The sequence below is a fragment of the Aulonocara sp. 'chitande type north' Nkhata Bay genome, linkage group LG2 (assembly GCF_057382095.1).
Source record: "Aulonocara sp. 'chitande type north' Nkhata Bay isolate Kocher_YH1m ecotype deep benthic linkage group LG2, A_spYH_male_GT1.1, whole genome shotgun sequence".
Classification (NCBI taxonomy): Eukaryota; Metazoa; Chordata; class Actinopteri; order Cichliformes; family Cichlidae; genus Aulonocara; species Aulonocara sp. 'chitande type north' Nkhata Bay.
This window is the reverse complement of record NC_141345.1, coordinates 19,220,570-19,243,962: the sequence shown is the minus strand read 5'-3', so window position 1 is coordinate 19,243,962 and position 23,393 is coordinate 19,220,570. Positions and strand designations below refer to the sequence as shown.

The following is a 23,393-nucleotide window of genomic DNA, read 5'->3' as shown; positions in this document are numbered from 1 at the left end:
TACGATGTCCTTGTTAGCTCCTTGCCAGATGCAATGGGGCTCAAACTTTCCAAAAAGTTCCGCTTTTGAAGATATTTCCCAGTTTTATGGATCATCAAGATGGTTTCTGGCAAATGCAACAGAAGATTTTGTGATCTTTTTGGTCAGCAGTGGTTTTCGCCTTGAACATTTTGCCGAGCCTCTTTCTTATTGTTGAATCATGAATGAGACGAGTGAGGCCTGCAGTTCTTTTTGATGTTGTTCTGGGTTCTGTTGTGACCTCCTGGATGAGCCGCTAATGCATCCATCCTTGGAGTAATTTTGGTAGGGCAGTCACTCCTGGGAAGGTTCACCACTGTCACCGCTTTCTGAATATTAGTTCTCACCATGGTTCGCTGGAGTCCCAAAGCCTTAGAAATGGCTTTGTAATTACTTTTTCACACAGGGCCAGGTAGACTGGCATAGCTTTTTTCCCTTAATGAATGAAATCACCATTTAAAAACTCGGGATTTACTCAGGTTTTCTTAGTAAAATATTAAAATGTGCTTGACGATCTCATCTATGTAAATGTGATAAATATACAAAAGAATAAACTGAAGTTCCAGCATTTTGTGAACAAAACTAATAGTTTTCAAACAGGGAGGTGTAGAGCGGTGTGTGACTAACCAATTTTCTCATCCTCCTGCACCATCTTCCTCTCCTCGGCGAAGGCCCTGAGCCAGCGGATCTTCTCCTCTGGCTTCTTGGCCAGGAAGATGTGGATCTCCTCGCTGTCTTTGTTGCACAATTTAAAGGCATTCTTCACACTAACGTTGAAGTCTTCGTCACGCCCGTCTATAGTGTCCCGCACCTCGTAGCGATCCATGTCAATGCGGCCCTTATAGTACAGGATGTCCCGGCGTATCAGATCCTGGTGAAGAGCAGATAGATTTTTGTCATTGTGTGTGTGCTGAATCTTAGAGGAGCCGACAAACACGGTATCTCGAGAGTCTGCCTTACGTGACACCTTTCACTCACACGCTGCAGAAAACAGCCCTATTTTTCAGTTCTTTGCCTAATATCACAAAAAAGGACGCATGGCACTAGATTATCAGATACACACTAAAACCAGACGAATGACTGTAAAATGACACCGCCATGAATCGAATATTTGTATAGCAGGGGTCTCAAACTCATCTAACATCACAGGGTGCATCCAGTGTAATTTCATATTAAATGGGCCACATCAGTGAAGGTGCCTAATAACGCCTGATAACAGTGCCTAGTAACTTTTTAAAAAATGTCCATTTACTAAGCACATGAAGACGTTCAACTATAAATGTAATTCCTGAGCTATCTTAAGATGAAAAAGCTTAATTTTAGCAATATCTTTGTTTTTTCGCATGAAAAGAAAATTTTATTAAATCAGAAATGTTTCAGGACGGCCCATTGGGTTTACACTGTAAAGGAAATAAAGAAATAAAAGAACCTGAAATTTAAAAAATACATCTCATGTGAATTCATAGAAAATATCATATTTTTTTTTACTGTGTAAAACTGAAAATTCTGTTGTAAATTGTGAAAAGGGCTTTTTTTGGTGTATGTCAGGTCATGGAATATGTCCTTTTTAGTAAGAAGAAATTTCAGTTAAAGGTTCAAAATTTATGTTCTGAAATTTCAACTTTCTATCTATTAATTTCTGAGCAACATGATTTTTGAGTACCTGAGCCCAACACACCAGCAGCTATAAAACACATACTGCAAAAGACACAAACACAACTAATGAATGAGTATTGACTGACATTGTTATTGCTTTGCATTTCAGCTCTCCACGCGCGCACACAGCACAATAACTGTAACCCTTCTAACTTTCATCATTTGCAGGAACAAGATGGCCACGTGAAAAATTCTTCGCCGCGACCCCTCCCTCAGGAGGAAATGAACATCCCGTTACGCTGCGAGGTCGACGAAGGTACAAAGAAAGGATCGGGGCGTCTTTTAATAAGCATGCAGAGGCAAATGTGCATCTTTGTGCTGATAAGGAAGAGATGAGAGGAAAAGAAGGCAGGCAACATGTAATGTGCTCCTCACGCATCTCGAGGGCTCTTAGGAGCCGATACATATGTAGCACTGAGGATGCTGGATAAGCAAGAATAAAAACAAAGACTGGAATTTATAATGTAGATTTTTGTTAGTGGACCAGAACAGCAGGCACACAGAGAGGTCTGAGGACACACCTGAGTTCATTTCTGGTGCCATAGATGTTCAAATGTGACAAGTCAGGGGAGGGCGTGTGTGTGCGTGGAAAGACAATATAACTCCAAGTCTTTGTTTTTTGTTTTGTGTGTGTGTTTGTCTGTGTAGTGATAAAACTATTGTTCCTCTGCTTCCACACGTGTGTGTTCGTGATGTAGTTTTTCAGCCTCTGTGTGTGTTTGTGTCTAAGTGTCTGCCTGCATTTGTGTCTGTATCTCTGTGCGTGTATTGAGTCAATCCAGGCGTGAACATTCGTCTGACAGGCGAGCACATCCTTGGTGCATTAGAGCCTAAACTACCAAAGCTCCATTTTGTGAAAGGCACTGAGGATTTGAACGCATCTTCAGCGAGGGCTGGTGCGTCTCATGCAGCATTATATAATCTGTTTTCAGGTTGTAAGAATTCACATTGTCTTCAAGCGTCTCTGTCACCAGCCATGTGATCTTGCAACTTCCAAGAACACGAGTGGAGGCTACATTTTAGCTTCCAAGCATGTTTTCACTCAATAAAGTCTTTAAATAAAGGGAAGACGTTGAAGAGAGACACAGCCTTACCTTCTTACAGAGGACCAGCTGGTGATCAAAGAGGAAGAAGACTCGCTGCTGGCTGCGTCCATACGGCTGATAGATCCATGACAACTCCCCAGTGTAGATGAGCTCTGAGCTCCTGTCCAATATATCATCCCCCTAGACATAAACACAACAGTTAAAGAGTTAACGAATGAAAAGAATACTTCTGCTACAGCAAAAATTTATTTACTCATCACCGTTAGTCGCACTCAGCCTGTGGAAACAGTTACATAATATATTTTGTGGTTCACAAAGAAGTCTTGGAAATTAAACCTGATAATGTCATAATCATGTCATCAGGGATAAATCGGAATTATGGAACGTTTTTTACAGGCTGAAACATCTAAATGTCTCTCCAGGTTAGGAAGGGGGAGTGCTTGAAACCAACCAATCTTGAAACCAACTAGTAAATAAAATAAAATCTTATTACAAGCTGCCCAACTTTGCAAAGTGCAGTAGTAAACTGCTGGATTAATCCTTTGGAAATCAGTCAACACACAGTTACGTCCTGCTCTGAAAATCAAGGTGTCTTTTTCAGTTTTTAAACACTCGCTTTCCTGCTGTGTGTGTTTCAATCCTAGCTCATCTGTTTTTTGGTATGTTAGTAAAAAAGCACTCGTTGGCCTACAGGCATTTAAAAAGAGACTAAGACAGTCACATCATTTAAACATAAGATGGCGGTCCAGAGTGTTCAGCTGGCAAAGCAAGTCAAAACAAACTACCTTATTTATGTTATTTACATTACTGCAGTCATTACTTTGAAGGCCAGCGTGAGAGTCTCTGCCTTATTAGTCTCCTCTGCTTTGTGTTTCACCGTGTCTCGACTATGTGTGTAACAATGAAAAAGGAGCAGAGGAAAGATGTTACTCAACTTCAAGTCAAGCCACTACGTTACTGTAAGTACAACTAAAACTTCCCAACAGGAGATCATCTGTCGACTAAAATGCACCAGGATGCCTTGAAGTAGTTATAAAGACATTATTTTGTTTATTATTTCTTTATTATTTAAAAAATTACCGGCACAAGTAAATGTTTAAATTTAAGATTAAATACAAAGGACACATCTGAAATGCAGCAGGAGACTATAACGTAACCTTTGGATTTTATTTTTTGCGTTTTTGCTCATTTTCTTCTGCTTGTTTATGAAAGAGAGAGCATAAATATATTATGATATATTCTTATTGTTATTATTGTATGTTACTGTTTTTGTTGGTGGTAAAATAAAAAGTATGCTCTGAGTAAGTGTGTGTCGCAGTGTGAATTTCTACCATCAGAGTAAATTAATTATTATCAACGAGCAGCACTGTTGCCCCCAGGAAGGCCTGTGCTTGATTCACAGAGTTTCTTGAAAAGAGTCTGCAGATCAAATCATCTGCATTCATTTGTTTCCCTTTCTCAAACAAACACTTTCTCACACACGTCAGTCTCGAGCACGTTAACGGGCAATTTAACCGCTTTAATCTCTCTGTATCGCTGTTCTTAACATTTTTTCTCCAGTTTGACACCTCATAGTTAACACTAAACGTCTGAAAATGCCGCCAAAATATCTCAGTATTTTAAACTCACTCGACCCGAATCTGCCATGAAAAAATTAGAGAAAAGCCCACAGGGAAAAGCAGTGGCGGGGGAGCTTACTGTAGCATATCACAACCATTCAATGTAATTTACATTGCTACTACGGGCTGCTGGCCATGGCTGGATTTCTTTTATTGCCATTTGTGCAAAGACCCTTTCTGGTGGTAAAATGAAAACAAAGGCATAGGTGTTGCTGATGGACCCTTTTCTTTAGTCTGAGATGCTTTGGGTGTAAATGCTGTCTACGCCCCACATTTTAGGAATTAATGGCACCATTTGGGAAAACATAAAAACATAAACATTAAGCTTTTGTTCAGTACAGTACGGTACATTCATACACATACCTCCCAGTCCAGAACCGAGGCTTGCCACTGGGCGATCTTGTCAATATTCTCCAGCCGTCTCTTCCTCTCGTTGATTTGCTGGGTGACGTTCCGCATTACTGCCAGCGCTGCTGCCACGTATCGATAGTCACTACAGACACAGTGCACACATAATTACTCTTGGGTGTTTAAGAGGGTTGTAGCTCTTGGTGGTTGGCCACTCAAAGGCATGTAATGTTGTAGTAGTTAATGATACAGAGTAGCCTATTAAAGAGCGGGGTTATAAACTCAAGTAACAGTAGTAAATCTGCTGGAACACACTCAAAAAAAGGGAAAAAAGACACTGCTATTTAATTTTAATCAGCCACTTTCTCTATTCACAGTTAACTCCGGCTGCGTCTTTGCTAACTGAGCTGGATTTATCCCTCTGGCTTAGATGTGCTGCAGATCCAATCCTCACTTTGGAAGATAATATGTGTGTGTGTGCTTGTGTGACAGAGAGAGTCCTATATCTGGCAGATTCTCCACTGCTCCTAACAGTCAAACACTGCGATCTGGCAGGCCTCGCTGGCAGAGCTGGCACCTGTCCCTCTCTGGCTGAGAACGCGTGGTTTGTGAATGACCTGGAGCTGGCTGAGACATGCTGAATCACTTACACCATGTTTCCGTGGGTTTGCACGCATGAGTTTGCACATCTGGATGCGCACATATGCGTTTAATGCATGAAAGCTCATCAGCAAATGTTTAGATTACATACTCTGCTTCTGTGCTGCAAAAACATAGATTGTTGTGTGTGTGCCAACACCCGAAGAAAATAATCCTCAATTCATATTTAACCTGTTATCTCTCTCTCTACATATATATATATATATACACATATATATAGCAAAGTTATTTGATGTATATATATACACACACACACATATATATATGTGTGTATATATATATATATATATGTGTGTGTGTGGAATGGAATACTGTATATATGAACAGTGGAATTTAGTATTTTCAAGACAACTTAGAGTTCGTAATGAGATGTTTTCTTCAAAAAAAAAAAAGGAAAAAAAAAAAAAAAGAGTACAAAACAACATTTGCTCCAGTTCATGCATGGATAATTACCGCTTCAGTGGTTTAAACCCAACACCTGCAACAGCTGCATTGCAACACAATGCATCTGGAACAAAATGATGCATCAGTAATGACTTCACTTTTAGAAGCAAATGCATTTCTATGAAAGGGCAACAAATGAAACAGCTGAAAAGTTATTCGTGGCCTCGGCGTACTGTACCTGTGCTCCTGTGCGGTGTATTTAAGAAGCTCGGCCAACTGGAGTGGATATTTGCAGATTTTCTGGACGGGCGTGAGCAAGAAGCCATCTATGGCGATGTCAATCATTTGCTGGAGGAGGCGGCAGGCTTCGAAGAAGTGCTGGTACCTGCCATCCCTCATCAGTTTGCTCAGCTCCATACAGGCATCCAAGTGGTTGTTACAGTATTCTGAATAAATCCAGAAACCGTCTTGCTGTAGTGCAAAGGAGTAGAGATGGACATCGTCAGGATAATTAAAAAGAAAAATCATATAAATAGGGGAGTGATTATGGTTTCTAAAACATTAATTTCTTCTTATCTTAGGATGCTGTTAGCTGGTTAATTAGCTCCACAATTTAAATATTATCTCAAGATAACGAGACGAGATAAAAGAAAAATCTATTTTCTTCTTCTTCTTCTTTCATTTTTGGTCGAAGTTTGTCTAAAATATACTCACGTGTTCTAAAAAGCACGGCCCGATTTCAGAGAGGTGCGGCTCCTCTGTGTTGTACTGTTTCTCCAAATCTCTGACAAAACCCATCTGAAAGCGGTAGATGTCCTCGATGTTTCCAAAGATGACCTTCAACTGGTCGTCGTTAAACATGTCCACGCGCTTCCTGCACTGGCGCAAGTAGCCCTGCAAACAACACCGGTTACAGCTACAGTGAGGCTTTGACAGAAGATCCTGTTCAGATGAGCACAAACATTTTTCAAAATGAGTATCAGGTCTCGAACTGTGCCATGGCTGCTTGTAGTTAATTAAATGCCCTGAAGCTTTGGCACTTTGGGAACAGATCTGATATAAGATAGCCAGACTTCTCCCTGCTGTCATTGTGAAATATGCATGCTAATCCTTTTTGTTTTGTTTCTTAAAGTCAGGCTCAGTTCAAATATGCATAATCACAACAGGGACTTCACATTATTGTATCTGAGAAATGTGACATTTCAACGATCAAGTCATTTACTGGTGATGAATTAAAACATCTGAGAAACATAAAAAACATTACAGGCATCTAATAAATAATTTTTTAAATAACAAAAAAAAAATATCTTAGCATCATTTTGAATTCAGCAGTGCAAAATTTCTTCTTCTTTGTAACTTTTCTAAAACACTGAAGCAACTTACTTTAATGAACTGACCGGCTTTTTAAATCCAGAATATTCTACATCTGTATTTTTGATTGCTTGGTCTGGTTTTTAGCTCTTCAACTTCAGTTTTTATTATTTAAAAGTGAGCTTGTTCAAATCTGTTCCTCAGCTCAGAAAATCCTTTGCCCGTGCATGTCCTTGAATATTTGGAAGATCAAAGTTGCTTACATTAGCAAGACGTGCAGAGGTAAAATCCACGCTTTATTGCAACTATTCTTAAACAAGATGCTTACCTAGATATGATCTGGAATACAAACATGTATAGAGCAGTTTAGGGAAAGATGATTGGAAAATATGTGATGGAAATCGTCTAAGTTCAAAACTGTTTATTCTAGCATAGAGCACTGCTGTGTGCTGTGCATTACGGCCAAACATCTCCACTTTGGTCTTGTCTGTTCAAAGGACATTGTTGCAGAGGTCTTGTTGTTTTTTCAGATGCTTATCAAAACATAAGCATGTTCTTTTTAAAGAGAAGAGGCTTTCTCCTGGCAAAGGTTGCAAACAAGCCATACCTGTTCAGTCTTTCTTTGATTGCACTGTCATGAACTTTAAACATGCTAACTGATGGCTGCAGAGTCTGAGATGTAGCGTTGGGGTTTTTACGAGCATCACGCAGTCTGATGATGGAGTGAATATGCTGGGACGTGTACTCCTGGGAAGATTGTGGGATTGTGTGAGCACACACCTGAACAGCAAAGTGCCAAAACGTCTTCCTTTAGGTGCTCACACTTGCTGATGATTAATCAGTCAAGTGCCTTTTATCATTAGTGTGGTGGCCAGTAAATAACAGTGATTGTCACTTAGATTAGTGAGTTAGATACCACTGTTTAAAGACCAGACACATGCCAGGGAAAAGCAGGCTGTATGTAGTGTATGTTGTAAAGACATTTAAATCAAATGATGCAGCATATAGAGGCAAAATTGTACTAGCTCCAAATATTTTAGAAATTAAGTTATTAATATATTCAAATGTTACAATGTGTGCACTTTATAGAGGATACATGCCTGTTTATTATTTATTAGACTGAGATTCCTGGCTTGGGAGCATTTTTAAAGAGCTGCAATTCTAATAATATAAAAATGGCCAGGGTTTTGTTTATTTTTATTAGGTGTGAATTTTAGCTTGTCACTTCAGGATGATTCATAATATAATGACAAATTTGGTCTGGACTGCTGGGACCACTGTGTACAGCTGACATATTGCGGTTTTGCATTTAGCTAAAGAAGCATTATTTTTGGCCTGTTTAGCAAACGAGAAAGAAAAAAAACCTGGAATAAAAGTGTGAATGTGGGAGTGTTACGAATTTATGCAAGATACTAGATGCGTAGCATCAAAAAGACTGCTGCTTTTTAATTAATTCAGCTTCATACCATATAGTTTATAACCTGCCCTGCTCTTACTTGACATATTAAAGCAAAGCCGGGAACAGCAGTGTATATAGATGTGTGATTTATGAATGTGTGCCGGTGTTTAGTACCTCACAGATGTCCTTGAGGTGTTTGATATAATGTCTCTCTGTGCTCATAATCTCATTTATAACGTTAGCCCTCATCTGGTCTCGGTTTTGGAGGGGTGAGCCCAGACATAAGCAGTCATTGGTTGGATCCAGGTGCCCGTTCTGTACCTCGCTGGTTCCTTCAGCTGGCTCTGCTCCACCGTCTTCCTGGTTCACCCACAGCTGAGGACAAATACATTCATGCACACACAAGAGCCACATGCATTCGAATGAGTAAAGAGCTTTCTTAAAGGTTGGGTGGGGAAAAAAAGGATTAGACAACATATTTATATATAATGATTATTGTTAGTATTAACAAGTAATATTAGCTCTCCTAATGTGTTACCAGTCACACATGAAAGCATACACACCCAAACATCCCACACATAAACACAGCGCTTCATTAAGAGGTCCTCTGGTAGTTTAGACAGTGAGTCGCTCTCCAGCATGTCAAAAAACACACTGCCAAACACTCCAGAGTATAAAAAAGCCTCTCTCAGAGACCGAGCACATATTCTGAGGGCATTTAATATGTGACTCAAAATCTGCCCCCTACACATATGCATGCATGCGCTCAAATACCACCTCGTGATTTCACCGACACTCACGCACACACATAGAGATCCACATACATCGTGTATTCCACTCTCGCTCGTAGAAAGGGCCAAGTGAGCGTGTTTTCAGATGCCCAGCAGCCAACACCTGATGACACACAGTTTGCCAAGAGAACATCAAAGAACCGACGGGTAGAATGTCAAACACAAGATGAGGAATGTAGCGCCACAGACAAGCAGAGTGACGGGTGGTAGAGCACTGACTGCAGACGAGAACTAGTAGCACAGCATTAAGACTGAGAAATAGTCAGAGTCAATAGTAAATAGAGTACTGAAGAGAATGATCCATAATTGAACTATAAAAAAAAAAACATGAGTAATTTTTCCCAAATCCATCTAATTCTACGTGAATACATCTGTACAATTTTTTTTAGAATGGCCCTTTAAGGAGACATTTCACATTAGCTTTACTTTTGACTCATCAGTTCTGCCTCTCTATCGAGCCCGTTGAGGAATGATGTGATAACGTTAATGTTTGGTAATGTCGAGGGCACGTTGCGTGGACAGACTGGAGCGGGCGGGTGGGCGGGCAGGCTGGATGGGTAGATGAAGCTGGGAAAAAAAACGCACCTTTGACGTGGTGTTTTGGAACCGTGGAGTTGCTATGGGGTTGATATAGAAAACCTGTTTTGTTTGGGGCTGAGGAGGGTGGGGTTCCACCTTGGAAAGAGAGAATGACAGAACAGAAAGATACTTTTTGGTTGACAGTCAGTCAGCCTGTCTGCCCTGCCCTCTCAGGAGTGAATATGGAAGGGTGGACAGGTGGGAATGACCATGGAAAGTGTCTGGGTGGGTGCTCTGCTGTGGGATCCCTTCAACTACAGCAAAGATGCTAATTCTTCCTTCCTTCATAAAGACACTAAACCATATCAGGAATGTTCAACGATATATTCTACTTTGCATCATAAATTGTGTCTAATTAAAATATTTTTTATTATTATATGCCTTGGACTAAGACTTTAGGCGAGAAGCCTTCTGCTTTCATCCAAAGAAATTTCAAAAACATATCGCAGAGTTAAACTATGAATATACATCTTCCTGTACAGTCACGCTTCACCATTCCAAGAGAAGTGCAATTACAGAAAGCAGAAGTAAAAGTAGTAGGGAAAGGCATTCAGCGGCAGCGTGCAGTTTTTGGATTCAGCTGAACTAAGACATGGGTGCTATTACATAATCATGATGTAATGCGAGGATGTTGTAAATTTAATTGGATTTCAAGGATAGAAGTTGAAGGTGATGCTACGCTAAAAAAAAAAGAAAAGGGGGCTCATCAGCATCTTTGTTTTCTTGTCCCTGAACATCCGATAAAGGCACCTAGCTAGCTGTTTTCTCCTCTCTTCAGTGTTATGTATTATTAAAATAAAGCAGCACTTAACAGTGGAACTGTGGAAGAAGCATATTAATGTGTGTGCTTTGTGAAAGTGTGTTTGTGTAAGGCGGAATAATTGTGCATGTGTACCTTCCAGTATGTTTATTTATCAGCTCGGGTGCATATGTTCATGTGCCTCCATTTGTGTACGTGTGTGGGTGTCTGTTGTGTCTGTGGTCGCTGGCCAGCCATGGCTGCAGCTAACTCACCCGTACAAAGCTGGCAGGGAACCATCCTTCCTCCTCATCAATCTGGCCCCACCACCAGTCCTTGTTGGAGGCGTCCAGCACCTTGATGACGTCACCGGCCTTAAACGCCAACTCCCGGTCCGCCATGGTCACATGGTCCCATACCGCCTCAGCGTTGACGATTGAACCTCCACTTATCAACTGTAGGAATTGGAAGGAGAGACAAGAAATACCTTATGTATTATTCTGATCACGTGAAGCTGTGAAGCAGGAGTAAACACTAAACACTGATCAACAGAACACAATCCAACGTGATCCAAAACGGTAAATGAATCAAATCTGAAACTGAATGCAGTACAGTAATATGCCAGATTTTGGCTCCAGTATGTGTGAGTCCTTGTTGTTAAACCCACTCAGATTTCTAATGGAGTTAAACATAGGCCCTCAAAGCCAGGGCCCGCTAGCAGCTCGGGGACTGCACAGCAAATAGAACGGCACAATAGCCAACACAGATCATAGAACAACACAACAATAAAACAACGATACAAAAAAGGCAGAGCCGTTAGTGGGGAAAACATTCTGTGTTCAGTGGCACAGCACCAGTCTCCACACAGGGACGGTAATTGGCCCATTATGACATTAGAATAATTACATGTGTTAATGTAATATAAATGCTAAGGAGCAAACAAATGTGAAGGGATAATCTCCTTTCCTTCATGCTGTCACTGGGGCTTGTTATTTTATCTGCAGCAGTCTTCTACCAAACATGAAAGGATGACTCATCAAATCTTTTCTATTGACTTTAAAATCATGAATAAATAATGTGGACATTATGCGACACTAAAAATAAAGATTGAATTTGTGCAACGTACATGAGCAAAGTTATTTGATGTGCATCAATTAGAGATTGTAAGGTGATCAGTAGTCTTTAAGGGGAACCGGAGAAGCTAAAGGTTGTTCTCATTAAAAGACATGTTCTTTAGTGCCTGAAATCATCAATCTAAAGCGTCACCATCTGTCACACTGATCACTTAGCTCTGTTACCTTGTGAAGCACAACCCCATGCATGCGTGCAGCCCCACGTTTTTACTCTGTATGCATGAAACCTGTGTATGCATCCGTGGAACAAATCCAACTGTTTGTCCCAATTGTTCTCTCCACAGTAGTGTTCATCAGCATTCTCCAGTCCGGAGCTTAACCACGCATCCAGTCCCTGGGGCTGTGGGCAGAGCAGCCAGCGCTAACCAACCCTGACAAGGGATGCTGTGGCTCTAGGTAAGGACTTATCAAAGGCCTGCAGAAATAGCTGTCACAGGGATGGCTACAAAATTAGTTCCTTACTTCTCTTAAGGCCTTTGCATAATCCTATTGAGCTACTTTCATTTTATACGTTTAGCTAATTGTTTTTTTTCTCTTTAATTATCTAAGATTATTTTGTCTATTGTAAAAGACAAAAATGACCCTCCTACCTCTACCTCAGTCTAGCACAAAATTGCTTTTCTACCTTCCTGCCGATGCAGTGAGTTTGCAGTGTGTCTATAAGAAACAACACAGTGTGTGCATGTGTCAAACTCAGAAGCTACATGGGCCCTCCAACCTGTAGACAAGACCACCACCCTGATGGATTACTGAGACAGCTACAGGGGCTATAAGCCAATCAGGGCAGAGAAGTGAATACAGGGAGGGACGGACTTCCATGCCTGGAAGTGAAAGAACAGCCGTCGTCATGGTGACAGATGAGGATGCTTCACTGATATTGACAAGATGATGGGATGAGGCAAGGACATTTCAGGGTGCACCACAATATTTCCACATTTAGGCGCGTGTGCGTGTGTGAGAGAGTAGTCACACACAAAGAGTGACCACCGAATAACTGCAGTGTCACTCAGCTATTAAATATTAAAATCAATCACAAACTGCAATTTCAAATTAAATCTAAAAATGCAAAGGAAAACAGCACGGGCCTCTGCAGACAGTTCGGAGATCAAAGATGTTTAGCCAGGCATCACTTTGGACAGGTAGCTGGGGTAACAATAGCTGTAGCCTATATCTCAAAGCGCTCCACTTCAGGAAGAGAGGAGGGTTACCGCAAAAACATGTGTCACGCTGCCATGGAAACAGGATCAATAAGTAGTGCTCAAAAACATTAAAAAATCATTGCTGGTTCAGGAAAGGGAATTTAAATGATCTATTAGGGAAAAAACACCTGAAGGAATAACTAGTGGAAGCCAAATCAGCTCCACTTGACTTACACCATAAAAAGAAGCCCATAGAAGAGATGAGCCTTGGCACTGAGGTCAGCCTTGCTTCTTGCCCTCCCACCCCCTCGTCGTCCCTCCAGCACCACTCCATTTTCAGCCCCATTCACTACAAGTGCAATCTCTCTTGTCCCCATCAATCTGCTGTAATACGGGCAACAGACAGAAAGAGCAAAGGAAAGAGGGATGGAGATCCATTCACAGTGTTCCTCCCTCCTCAGTTCTTTCCGTTTATCCCTCCATCTCTCTAATGAGATCAGTACTGCCCTCTCCAATATATTGCATCCTTTTTTCCCTCTACATGTCTGAATAAATTAAAAGCATTACATAATCAATCTTCCCCCGTTCCCGCCTAAGCACGGCCCCATACCTAGCTGGATAATACAGTAAACACACAGAGCCAAGCACAGAGAGGGCTTGCTCATCATACTCATCATTACATGTGTGTCTATCAGCTGTCATGACCTATGTCATCATTATGGGCACACTGCAGTTCCTACATGAAAGATCAGAGGGCTAAGCAGATATCTCTGAACTGCAAAACCCGTATTTGGGTCAATGCAAATGAATGCAGAGGAATCTTTCCCTTTATATAGGCATTTGTGACAGTGCTTTCTGTTACATGTCAGAGCACAGACATGGAGCCTGACACGGAAATGTGTATGAATAGAAAGCAGATTCACTTGCTTATATCATCTTTGCAGCGCAACACATCAGCATTCACTGCACTGGCAAAGCCACTGCATTCCAACATCCTCCTCTGTATCCAACCTTAGCACAGCTGCACCAAAGTACCAATAGCATCCCTGAACAAGCACGCATACACACACACACATACGCCTTTAGCCAACCTTACCATGTTTGTGGCATGTAACTGTTCGGAGAGTGTATGCATGGAGAAGTCCGGTTCATACGATCATGATAATCGAACTCCTGTTTTGGAATAGGTGACGGTCCTCCGCGAGAGCCTGAGCCGTAAAGTAACAAGGTAGTGTATTCCAATGCACCGAGTGAGTCTCGCGGTCCGTCCTCCCTGTGTCTGCCAACCCTGTTATGTAATACACTTATACCCCGAGTCTGGGAGCCAATCAAAGATGCTCTGCTTAAAACCGGTGAGAAATGCACACACATCCTCACACACGCCGCTGTCCCACTCGCGCACACCATCTGCACATTGACACTTCTGACTGCACAGCATTTAACAGAACTCTATTAGAAGGCACCTGCCCTGGTGGAATTACAAACGTGTGAATGCTCGGGATGTGCGCAGGATGCAGACTGAAAAGGCACAGCACATAACACCCACTCGAGACTACCTCTCACCCACATCACTTAACATGCTCGCATACTTACATGTGAGCAACACATCTGTAATTAGCACTCCGTTTGTTGGCCATGTGACCCATAACCACTGCGGTGCACGTTACGATCTTGTGACGTTGCGACGATTTGCATGCTTACAGTCCTGCGAGGGTCTCCGAAAGGGGGATGCTGTTTATGCGTTTGTACCAGCCACAGAGATGAAAACACCAGCCCTCATGCAACAGCATGTGATGGAGGTATCTGTGTTCATAATACACATCTCACAGCACCTGCAGTCCAACATTTATCACTTAACTGCACACACACAGAAAACACACAGCACTTAGCAGTGAGTGTGAGGAAGCACATACAGTATCTTCAGAAAACCTGGTGAGTCTAACATCCCTATTAATAGGACTGTCATGGACAGCTCTGGGATAGGGCTTTCAGAATATCTATTTCAGACGTTCATTCAACATTCATGACACCTGCCTCCAATCCTTTATTAGACTATGGCGATGCACTTGGAAGGGAATGGAAGGAAAAAGACTTTTTTTTTTGTCATCTCCAGCTGACAAGCCTTTTCACTTGGACTGCATTGCATCTGAAAGAAATATATAATGATGCATTTTTTATTAGTCACCATTTAGTGCCTGGGTGACATAACGTGTGGGCTTCAGAAACAGGTGCTACAAGTGCAAGAGAGAAAACAGGGCACAATATTGGGGGGGGGGGGGGGGGGGGGGGGCTGTGAAATGGGAGCTCAGTTTAGCTGAATCTAAAATGGGGGAAACCTGGAGTGATGAGGCCCTGCTTTATTAGGCCTACCCTGCCATGCTGTTGGTTACTGTTCAGCTGAGACTACAATGATGCTCTAGTGTGTGATCAGCAGCACAAACCTCTCACTTGCACCGCTATTTGCTACAAATATCACACTGACTTGTGGGGAGATATCACAGCACAGCTATTAGCTGCCATATTGTGGATGAGGCTACAGTGGATCACAAAAGGGAGGAAAAAAAACAAGTCCTTATGCAGCAGTAGGACGTTGTTAGAATAATTTTTAAAAAACACCGTCACATTCATTTCCCATCTAAAAGTCATATTATTATAGAATAAAATTCATCAATGCGCATAATCCACAATATTCAACATGGAGGAGAGGGGAAGATCGACGTGGGGTTGGGGAAGGTGGGTTGGAGAGGAGATGTTTATACTATTATGCGGGGAAAATGAATTTCCAGTCACCACAGAAAAAGGTAAGCGCATCACAGATCTGTATCCGCACAACTACGACCACCACCAGACAACACTAGCTATCACAAACGGGGGGGGAGGAGGACACAAAACATAACGAAGGATTGGAAGGAGGGAGAGGGTGGGGGGTGGTGGTAGGGTGGTGGGAAGAAACAGAAATACATTATGTTGTACCAACGTCATTCATTTCAACGCGTAGCCGTGATGGAGCGCCGGGTGTCCCCGCTCTCGACCAACGCGCACTGCTGTTCTCTCCTCTCCTGTGTGAAAGTGCGCTGCGCTGCGAACCGGGCCCCAAGCGCAGATCCATTTAACGAGTACCGAGGATGAACATCAACAGCACGTTCACAAGCACCAGAACCGCGATCACCGTAAACACCGCGCAAGTCTGGACGTCCAAGGCCATGGCGCAGCGCTGCGGGCCGATGCTGAGCTGTGCTCTCAGTTACGGGCGGTATTCAGCTCTCCACACTTAGACACGCAGCCTCAAAGCAACCAGAAATCCTCCATTACAGTTAGGCAAGAAATGACGAAAAGATGCCCCTACTTCTCTCCACACAGCGCGATGCGATTCATAAAGATAACGGGAAGAGATGCATCATCCTCACCATCATCATCGTCATCAGTCTGCACCGCGATTTCTCCCCGCTAGTCAACACCTGCCGGTGTTTCGCCTCTTCCCTCAACCCGACCGTCTCTCAGGCCAATAGATTCTCAGAGCACACAAGAGGGAGGCTGTGCGCAGGCTGTTCGCAGCTGCTGAGCTGCCTTCCGGTGAGTGGGGGACCAGGGAGAACGGCTGTGAGCCTGAGAGGCGGTCCTGTGTTAATAGTGATCAGCTCTCTGCCGCTAGACTACCGGCGTCAGCCATCACCTACAGCCGGGGGAGGGGCACAGCCAGCCCCTCGCTGACTACATCGACCACTGAGACCAGAATCATAACCTCATTCATCTCCCACCCCATCTAAAAATATCGTGGTGGTGCCGTGGTGATTTATCATTTACCATTAACAACCCCGGCATGAAGGAGAATAAATGTCAGAGTAATGGATGCATGTTCCTCAAAGTGATCACCATCTTATAATTTTATTGGCATAATGTCTGCCAATTTATCAGTGGCAGCAGATTCATCGACAGGAGCTGGTTTGATATTCAAATACATGCACTTTCTGCATTACCACTGGTGCACCGGGCGCACCTCACTGATGCAAGAAGACCGTTTAAAGGTGCCATCTCTCGGACATGCAACGGTTTCTCGGGGATCAAAGGTGTCCAATTCAGTCCTGCTGGAGTGGATGAACCTCAAGAGATGAACCTCAAGTTTTAAGTTCTAAGTTCGTGTGAAGACCGGTCCAGCGTGCACTTAACTGGAGAACTTGGACTAGATGTACTCTGTGGAGCTAACCTTAAAAGTTATTTCTTTCATTTGCAGTGCAACCTTTTTTGCATATGCAGTTCAAAGTCCAAGCCACATCTATGCTACAATAATTCTGCCTGATGCAGACTTACCTTTGCTCTAGTATCTAATAAAGTGCTCCAAAAACAAAGGAAGTGCATCCATAAAGAAAGAGTTCCTTACATAAAAGGACACTGACACTACTCTCTATAGAGGGCAGAGATAAAATTAAGACCACCATTTCCTTGCAATTATTTTTTTTTTCAATTGCTGTACAGTTTTAATATTACCTGTTGCTGTTGTTGCTTTTTTAAAATGGAAGATGCCTCCACAAATGTAGTATTAATCAATTAAGTTGCAACAAAGTAAATTTTTTTCCACTAAACTAGATTTTTTCTGAATGACTTTATTGTTACATCATACACGTTTAACCATGTACAAGTCTTCAGTAGTCTCACTATTTCTATGGGGTTTGTCACGTCTCTTGGGTGGACCCTTGCACTCCTCACTGGTGGCAAATTTCTCACAGGATATCTGCCCCCATGAACAGGATATCTGTTCATGGGGGCCCAGGATTTAGAGTGGGTTGCATAGTTTTCAGAAGATTGGTGAGTCAATCCCCAGCTCCTGGATCTATATGCTGAAGTGACCGTGGGCAAGAAACCGAACCCCAAGAATCCCCTGATGTGTGTTGGCATTGAAAATGTATCTGTGGATGCAGCCTGCAGTGTAAAAAGTGCTTTGAGGGGAAAAAAGGGGAAAACTGGTACTACATGAACGTTAATGAACATGCTGTATGTGTCATTGCCATCATTTTATTTTACTTGAAAAGAAGAAGCTCTTAGGTGCTTAGGTTTCTAAGTTATAAATTTGACTTCATAGAAATTTTAAATCAAGAGAAATACCTGTGAAATGTATCCAGTGGTTGAAATTGTGTAATAAATCAGTTTCCTTAGATAGAAGTGATGGGTCAGTTGGAAAACTTTGAAACTTCAAGCAGCTAATGGGATTTATAAAACTAATGGCTCCAGAGGGACAAACGTGTAAATTTCAGCACTGGTATCCACTTTTGAAAAATTATTTCAGTTGCCTGCTGCAATAAAAAGGCTGAAACTGATCTCACGGAGGAAATGTCAGTTCCAAGCGGTGCCTAATTAAAAGAAATCACCCATTGGACGTTTTTACATTTTAATATCTTAGACATCAAATGATTGGGTATTTGATGTGCTTTGTTTGACAATGATCTATGCAAACATGGATTTATGGACATGATATGTCAAACCTGACAGTGCTGGTAGACCTCAGACCCCCAGCTAGAGTTGCGAAAAACTAAACAATATACATCACTTGTAAAAGAACCAGATCATAGTAACTGTTTCCCAAAAATAAAGGATATTTTAAAAAACAACAACTGTAATTATACCCCAAAGTGTATTTTAAAGGCCATAATGGGCCATGTGACATCATCATAGTCTTAAATTATGTTTCTGTAGTAGTAATAACTGAAGGTGCAGGCACTAGAAAGGGAGATCACAAATCTCCCGCCCACACTGGCTCAGCGGCTCCCTGTAAATCACTTCTCCTTCGATCCCCTCCCCTCGACACCAAATGTGCTTAGATGCCACAACTGCATGTCGTTTCTCTGTCTTCTCTCTCCTCTTGTTTGCGTGTTGTCCTGTTTGTTACTTGTGATCTCTGTGCTTTTCTTTTTGCCCCCCCAACCGCTCGTGGCAGATGGCCTCCCTCCCTGATCCTGGTTCTGCTGGAGTTATTTCTCTCCACTGTTGCCAAATGCCTGCTCATTTCTCGTTTCTGTCATTTTTGTAGCTTACACTGTAAAGTACCTTGAGATGATTACTGTTGTGATTCGGTGAAGCATAAGTTACAAAACTCAAGAACAACTTTCTGACTCTACGGTCACTGGGAAATGAGGAGGATTTCAACAGCAGCCCACTGTAGAAATAAAGTATTTAAAAGTCAGTAGCAATATATTCTAAACTGTCACATTTGCAACAGAAATATGTGAAACACAGACTGCTGTTACTGCTAGCTTAGTTAGCGTTTTACACCCATGGCCAACATAAACAAGTGCAGCTGTGGTTTGATATCTTTTAGTGTGACTGGAGCATTTTGAGCATATTGATTGAATGGTTGAAAAGGAGGCTGTGCTTGTGGGGTTGTTCTGTTAAGTTTCTGCGGATCAAAATCAACTCTAACTGCTAGAAGTTTGTGCAGGAAACAAGTGAAGTCCTCTGAAAAAGAGAGAGGAACAACTACTACAACTACAGAGCAGCCTTTCAGACCTAAAGGAGACTAGTGTCTGGTGTGCAGTGCAATGTTTTTCAGTGTTGAGTTGTTTTAAGTTTATCGAAAGTGACAGGACAAAATGGCCCAAGCTCCGATCTGATGCACGTGTTTGCCATTGGCATGCACATAATTTTGGCCTTCATGTTCACAGTGATACCTTAGATGAACATGAGCACATCCCAGCCTGCGGGATTGTTGGCAGATTATGAGTGGAGCACAACGTGATTGTGAATAAATTATGTTACGTTTCGGTGTGTCAGTGTTTTGTTTTTGCATGACTTATGTATTTCCTGCTTTACTTTGAAAGTCTGTGTTATCTTAGTGTGTTTTCAGTTTACATTTTCCCTGTCTCGTCAGTTCTAATTTGCCCCAGCTGTGTTTCCCTCTTGTTGTCCATTTTCCTGATTGCTCCCTCTAGGTATTTAAACCCTGTGTTTCAGTGTGTCATGGTTGCGATCTCCCCCGTGTTGTAAATAGTTTGGTGTTTTGTTGTAAATAAATAGTTTGTTGTAAATAGTTGTGAATGGGTTTGTTAATATTTTCGTCATGGGATATTTTCGTTTTGGGATTTTGGTGGAGAGCCTTCGTGGTTTTATCTTCCTTATCTTTATTTTTCTACGTTGCACCCCGGTTGCCTAGGCCGGGGTGTAACAATTAACATAGGAGAATCACTTCAGTTCCATCTCCCTAGTCAACCATCCTACACACGGATACACACTCCCTTTCCAAACTACACTCTAACTTCACATTGAGCTGTGAGCTTTGGAATGAATCAAAAGACCTCAGAATAATTTTAAGAGAATAACACCAAAGGAGTGCAATATATCAGTATTTTTAAAGCCATAAATAATTTCCAGGGCACTTTCTGCACATACATGCTGATAAAAGCAATGGCTCCTGAAAGCTTGGCTTTCAGAGAACAGAGAGCCATACAAGGCATCACAGCTGAGATATGACAACCATCCTCAAACAAGCTTTTTCCCCCCCTTCTCTCTGCTTGTGTGTGTGCAACACAGAGTGAGGAGATTACATAAGCCTACCCTACCTCTGTGGGCTCCCTCTCCAATCTCCCTGACATTTAGACAACAAAGGTCACATCTGAAAGTCTAAATCTGCACAGACACCAATGCTAATATACTCATACATATACAGAAGAAAAAAAAAGATGGTATAAATGGCAGAATATTTCCCACTGGCAGAGAATTACGTTAAATGAGTCTGAAATTACACTTAGTGAATGTGCATTACTTAGGGAACGAGCACAGACGCAGCTCAGTCGTATGACTTGCACCAATTTCAGGACTGTCAACCACTAAACCAAACTGACAGTCAATTTAGTGACATCACTCTTCATCCTCTCATGTGAAAATGACCCTGAACCGCTTTCACAGAAGCAGCTGCTGGCTCCCCACTTCACTGGGACATGTTTTACCCATGAGAGAACAGCTCACACAAACAAAGGTCTATTTTATTTATAACATAGGAGAATCACTGAAGTGATTCTCCTATGTTATTTTATTATTTTACTAATCTACAAATAACTGCCTTTCATATTTACCCGAGTAACGATTAGGAAGTTCTGGGATTCTGCCTACAGACATTAAAAACCAAACCAGATCAGTATTTATCCGATCCTACTCCGAAGGTGATCTTATCGTGCACCTCTGGACTTTCTCCAGGACTGCTGCTATATTTAGATCCCATCACGACTACCTGCACTGCACGGTTTGCAATTTTACAGTGAACCTCAAATTTGCATCTAAGGTTAGAAGCAAAACCAGGACCATGGTTATAGTTTTTATGAAGTATTCACAGGGTTGTACAGTATTAATTCGTTCTAGAGGGTCAGACTGCAGCATCTGAGGGAGACAATAGTCTTTCTGTGCACTGAAAACATAGGTTACTTAAGCCACACTAACACAATTCAGGGTTCAAATTCAAGTTGAAATGTTGCTGTTTTCACATACTCGGGAAGATCCACTGTGCATACCAATGACACAAGTGCAAGGGGACAGAGCAGAGTGATCTAAAAATAGCATCTATGTGGAAAGCAGTCCAAAGGGCAATCAGAAGATGACCTTGAAGGAGAGATGAGTGAAATTTATAAAAGGTAAATTGTGGGAATTCTTTTTTTTAATGGGTGAAATCCAGCCTCAGTAGGTCTGAATATAACTACTGATTCATTTGTATATCGAGTTGTGAAAAAGAAAGTGCACCCTTTTTCTATTCTATGGGTTTATTGACAAGAAAAAAAAACCATTGTCTAGACCTCAGCAGATCTTAATATGAGATCAATAATAATGTTTAATATTTAGTATTTACAGTTATATTCCCATATATCATCGTGATGTTGTTTACTCTATTGCTCTCGTTTTCTTCTGCTTGTTTTCTTTTTTCATTCTCAACAGGTGAAATTAAAAAAGTATCTACTGTTATCTATTGTTAGCTAGTTTATTGTGATGGTGTTGTTTTTATTATGTTGCTCTTTGTTGTTTGTTTTTGTTTTCCTTCTGGTTTTTTATCTCCATACGGTTGATCCAGGTGTTTTGTTTGTTTTTTTCTTTTTTTTTTCTTCCCCCCTTTCTCACCGTCTCTTCTCCCCTCTATTTTTCTTTCTCTCCCTCTCTTTCTTTCATTCTTTCTCCCTGTCCTATCCCCCAGTCATGTCTGTCCTGTCTTTAAAAAACGAAAATAAAATAAAGTATAAAAGACAAAGTCTGTTCACTGTTCTTGCGTGCCCCAGGAAATATAGTCAGGCCTTGTTGCTGCGCTGTACTCGTCTACCAGTCTCAAATAAGTGGATTCATGAGCGAGGTCAAGAGTTCAGAAGACCCTGTGGCCTGACAGAAGTGGACTGAAACTGACTTTGTGGACTGAAACTACACAGCACCCATGCTATCTTGCATAGATAGAGCGCTTTAGGTTGAAGTTGTAAAATGTTGCTAAAATGTTTCTGGTTTTATATTACAAATTGATTAAAATGAAGTTTGAATGGGTTGCAATTAATATCAAATGTTACATGTCCTGCTTTGTTTTATTATTATAATTAAGGTCAATCAAATGGACCAATATGGCAAGGCCATGATGATCCACTTGGTAAAGTAAATCCACTTGGCATCTTTCTTGGCCTTCAGACAACAATTCTGATGGCTAAAGATCCAAACGGGACAGGCAAAAAAAAAAAAAAAAAAAAAATGAGTTCAATACAACCTTATAACATGATGTTCATGTTCACAGTGACTTTGTACTCTCTGAAGATATTATTACTGTAAAATGTTTTTTCTGCTTACTGTGTTTTAATAAAAAAAAAAAAATTAAAAGTCAAAACTAAGCACCAAAGGAAGAAGATTCCAATGGTGACAAGTTTTTGTAAAATATTGTGTTATGTTGCTAACGAGTCTCAAACTATGTCCATGACACACTGTTGACAATCCATTTGCATGCAAGTGATCAAGTTGTAACAGCATGTAGAAAGCGTCATTCACACAGACTCATTTACTGTGTAAGTTCCCAGAAGTTAGTAGACAGCAGCCTTGATAAAAACACAGTGAGTCACATGACTTTTCAGTCAACTGTTGCTGTCATTACACACCCAAAGACTTGACAAACAACTCAATGCAATTAAGGAGCATTTTTACATTTCCTAAGCATCTTTACAAATTTCCTGTGAATTGCTTCTTCTTCCTTCGGCTGATCCCTTTAGGGATTCCCGCAGCAGATCATCTGCCTTCATCTAACCCTAACCCTACCGTCCTCCTCTGTCACACCAACCCTCTGCAGGTCATTCTTCAACTACATCCACAAATCTTCTTTGAGGTCTTCCTCTTTTCCTTCTGCCTGCCAACTCCATCTTTAACATCCTTTGTGCAGTATATCCACTATCCCTCCTCTGCACATGTCTAAACCATCTCAGCCTTTTCTCTTTAACTTTGTCTCAAAGCCACTCAACCTTAGCCGTCTCTCTAATATTCTTGTCCGTTTACTCCTAATGAAAATCTTAACATATTCAGATCTGCCACCTCTCTTTTTATCAGTGCAACCATCTCCAAACCATACATCACAGCAGGTC

At 41.5% G+C, this 23,393-nt stretch overlaps 1 protein-coding gene across 5 annotated transcripts in view; it reads right to left on the bottom strand.

The window, feature by feature from the left end:
* Positions 1 to 23,393, bottom strand: part of arhgef9a (Cdc42 guanine nucleotide exchange factor (GEF) 9a) — a 55,878-nt gene that overhangs the window by 18,068 nt on the left and 14,417 nt on the right. For 4 of the 5 annotated variants that reach the window (XM_086307624.1, XM_086307602.1, XM_086307620.1 and 1 more), the window contains 8 exons: positions 10,826 to 11,005; positions 9,818 to 9,907; positions 8,616 to 8,816; positions 6,446 to 6,625; positions 5,970 to 6,202; positions 4,703 to 4,832; positions 2,769 to 2,900; positions 646 to 889 (listed from right to left, as the gene is read on the bottom strand). In XM_086307624.1, coding sequence (XP_086163750.1) covers positions 646 to 889; positions 2,769 to 2,900; positions 4,703 to 4,832; positions 5,970 to 6,202; positions 6,446 to 6,625; positions 8,616 to 8,816; positions 9,818 to 9,907; positions 10,826 to 11,005 — 1,390 coding nt within the window. The remainder of the gene's footprint in view (positions 1 to 645; positions 890 to 2,768; positions 2,901 to 4,702; positions 4,833 to 5,969; positions 6,203 to 6,445; positions 6,626 to 8,615; positions 8,817 to 9,817; positions 9,908 to 10,825; positions 11,006 to 23,393) is intronic. The other variant, XM_086307606.1, reaches the window with a different exon arrangement.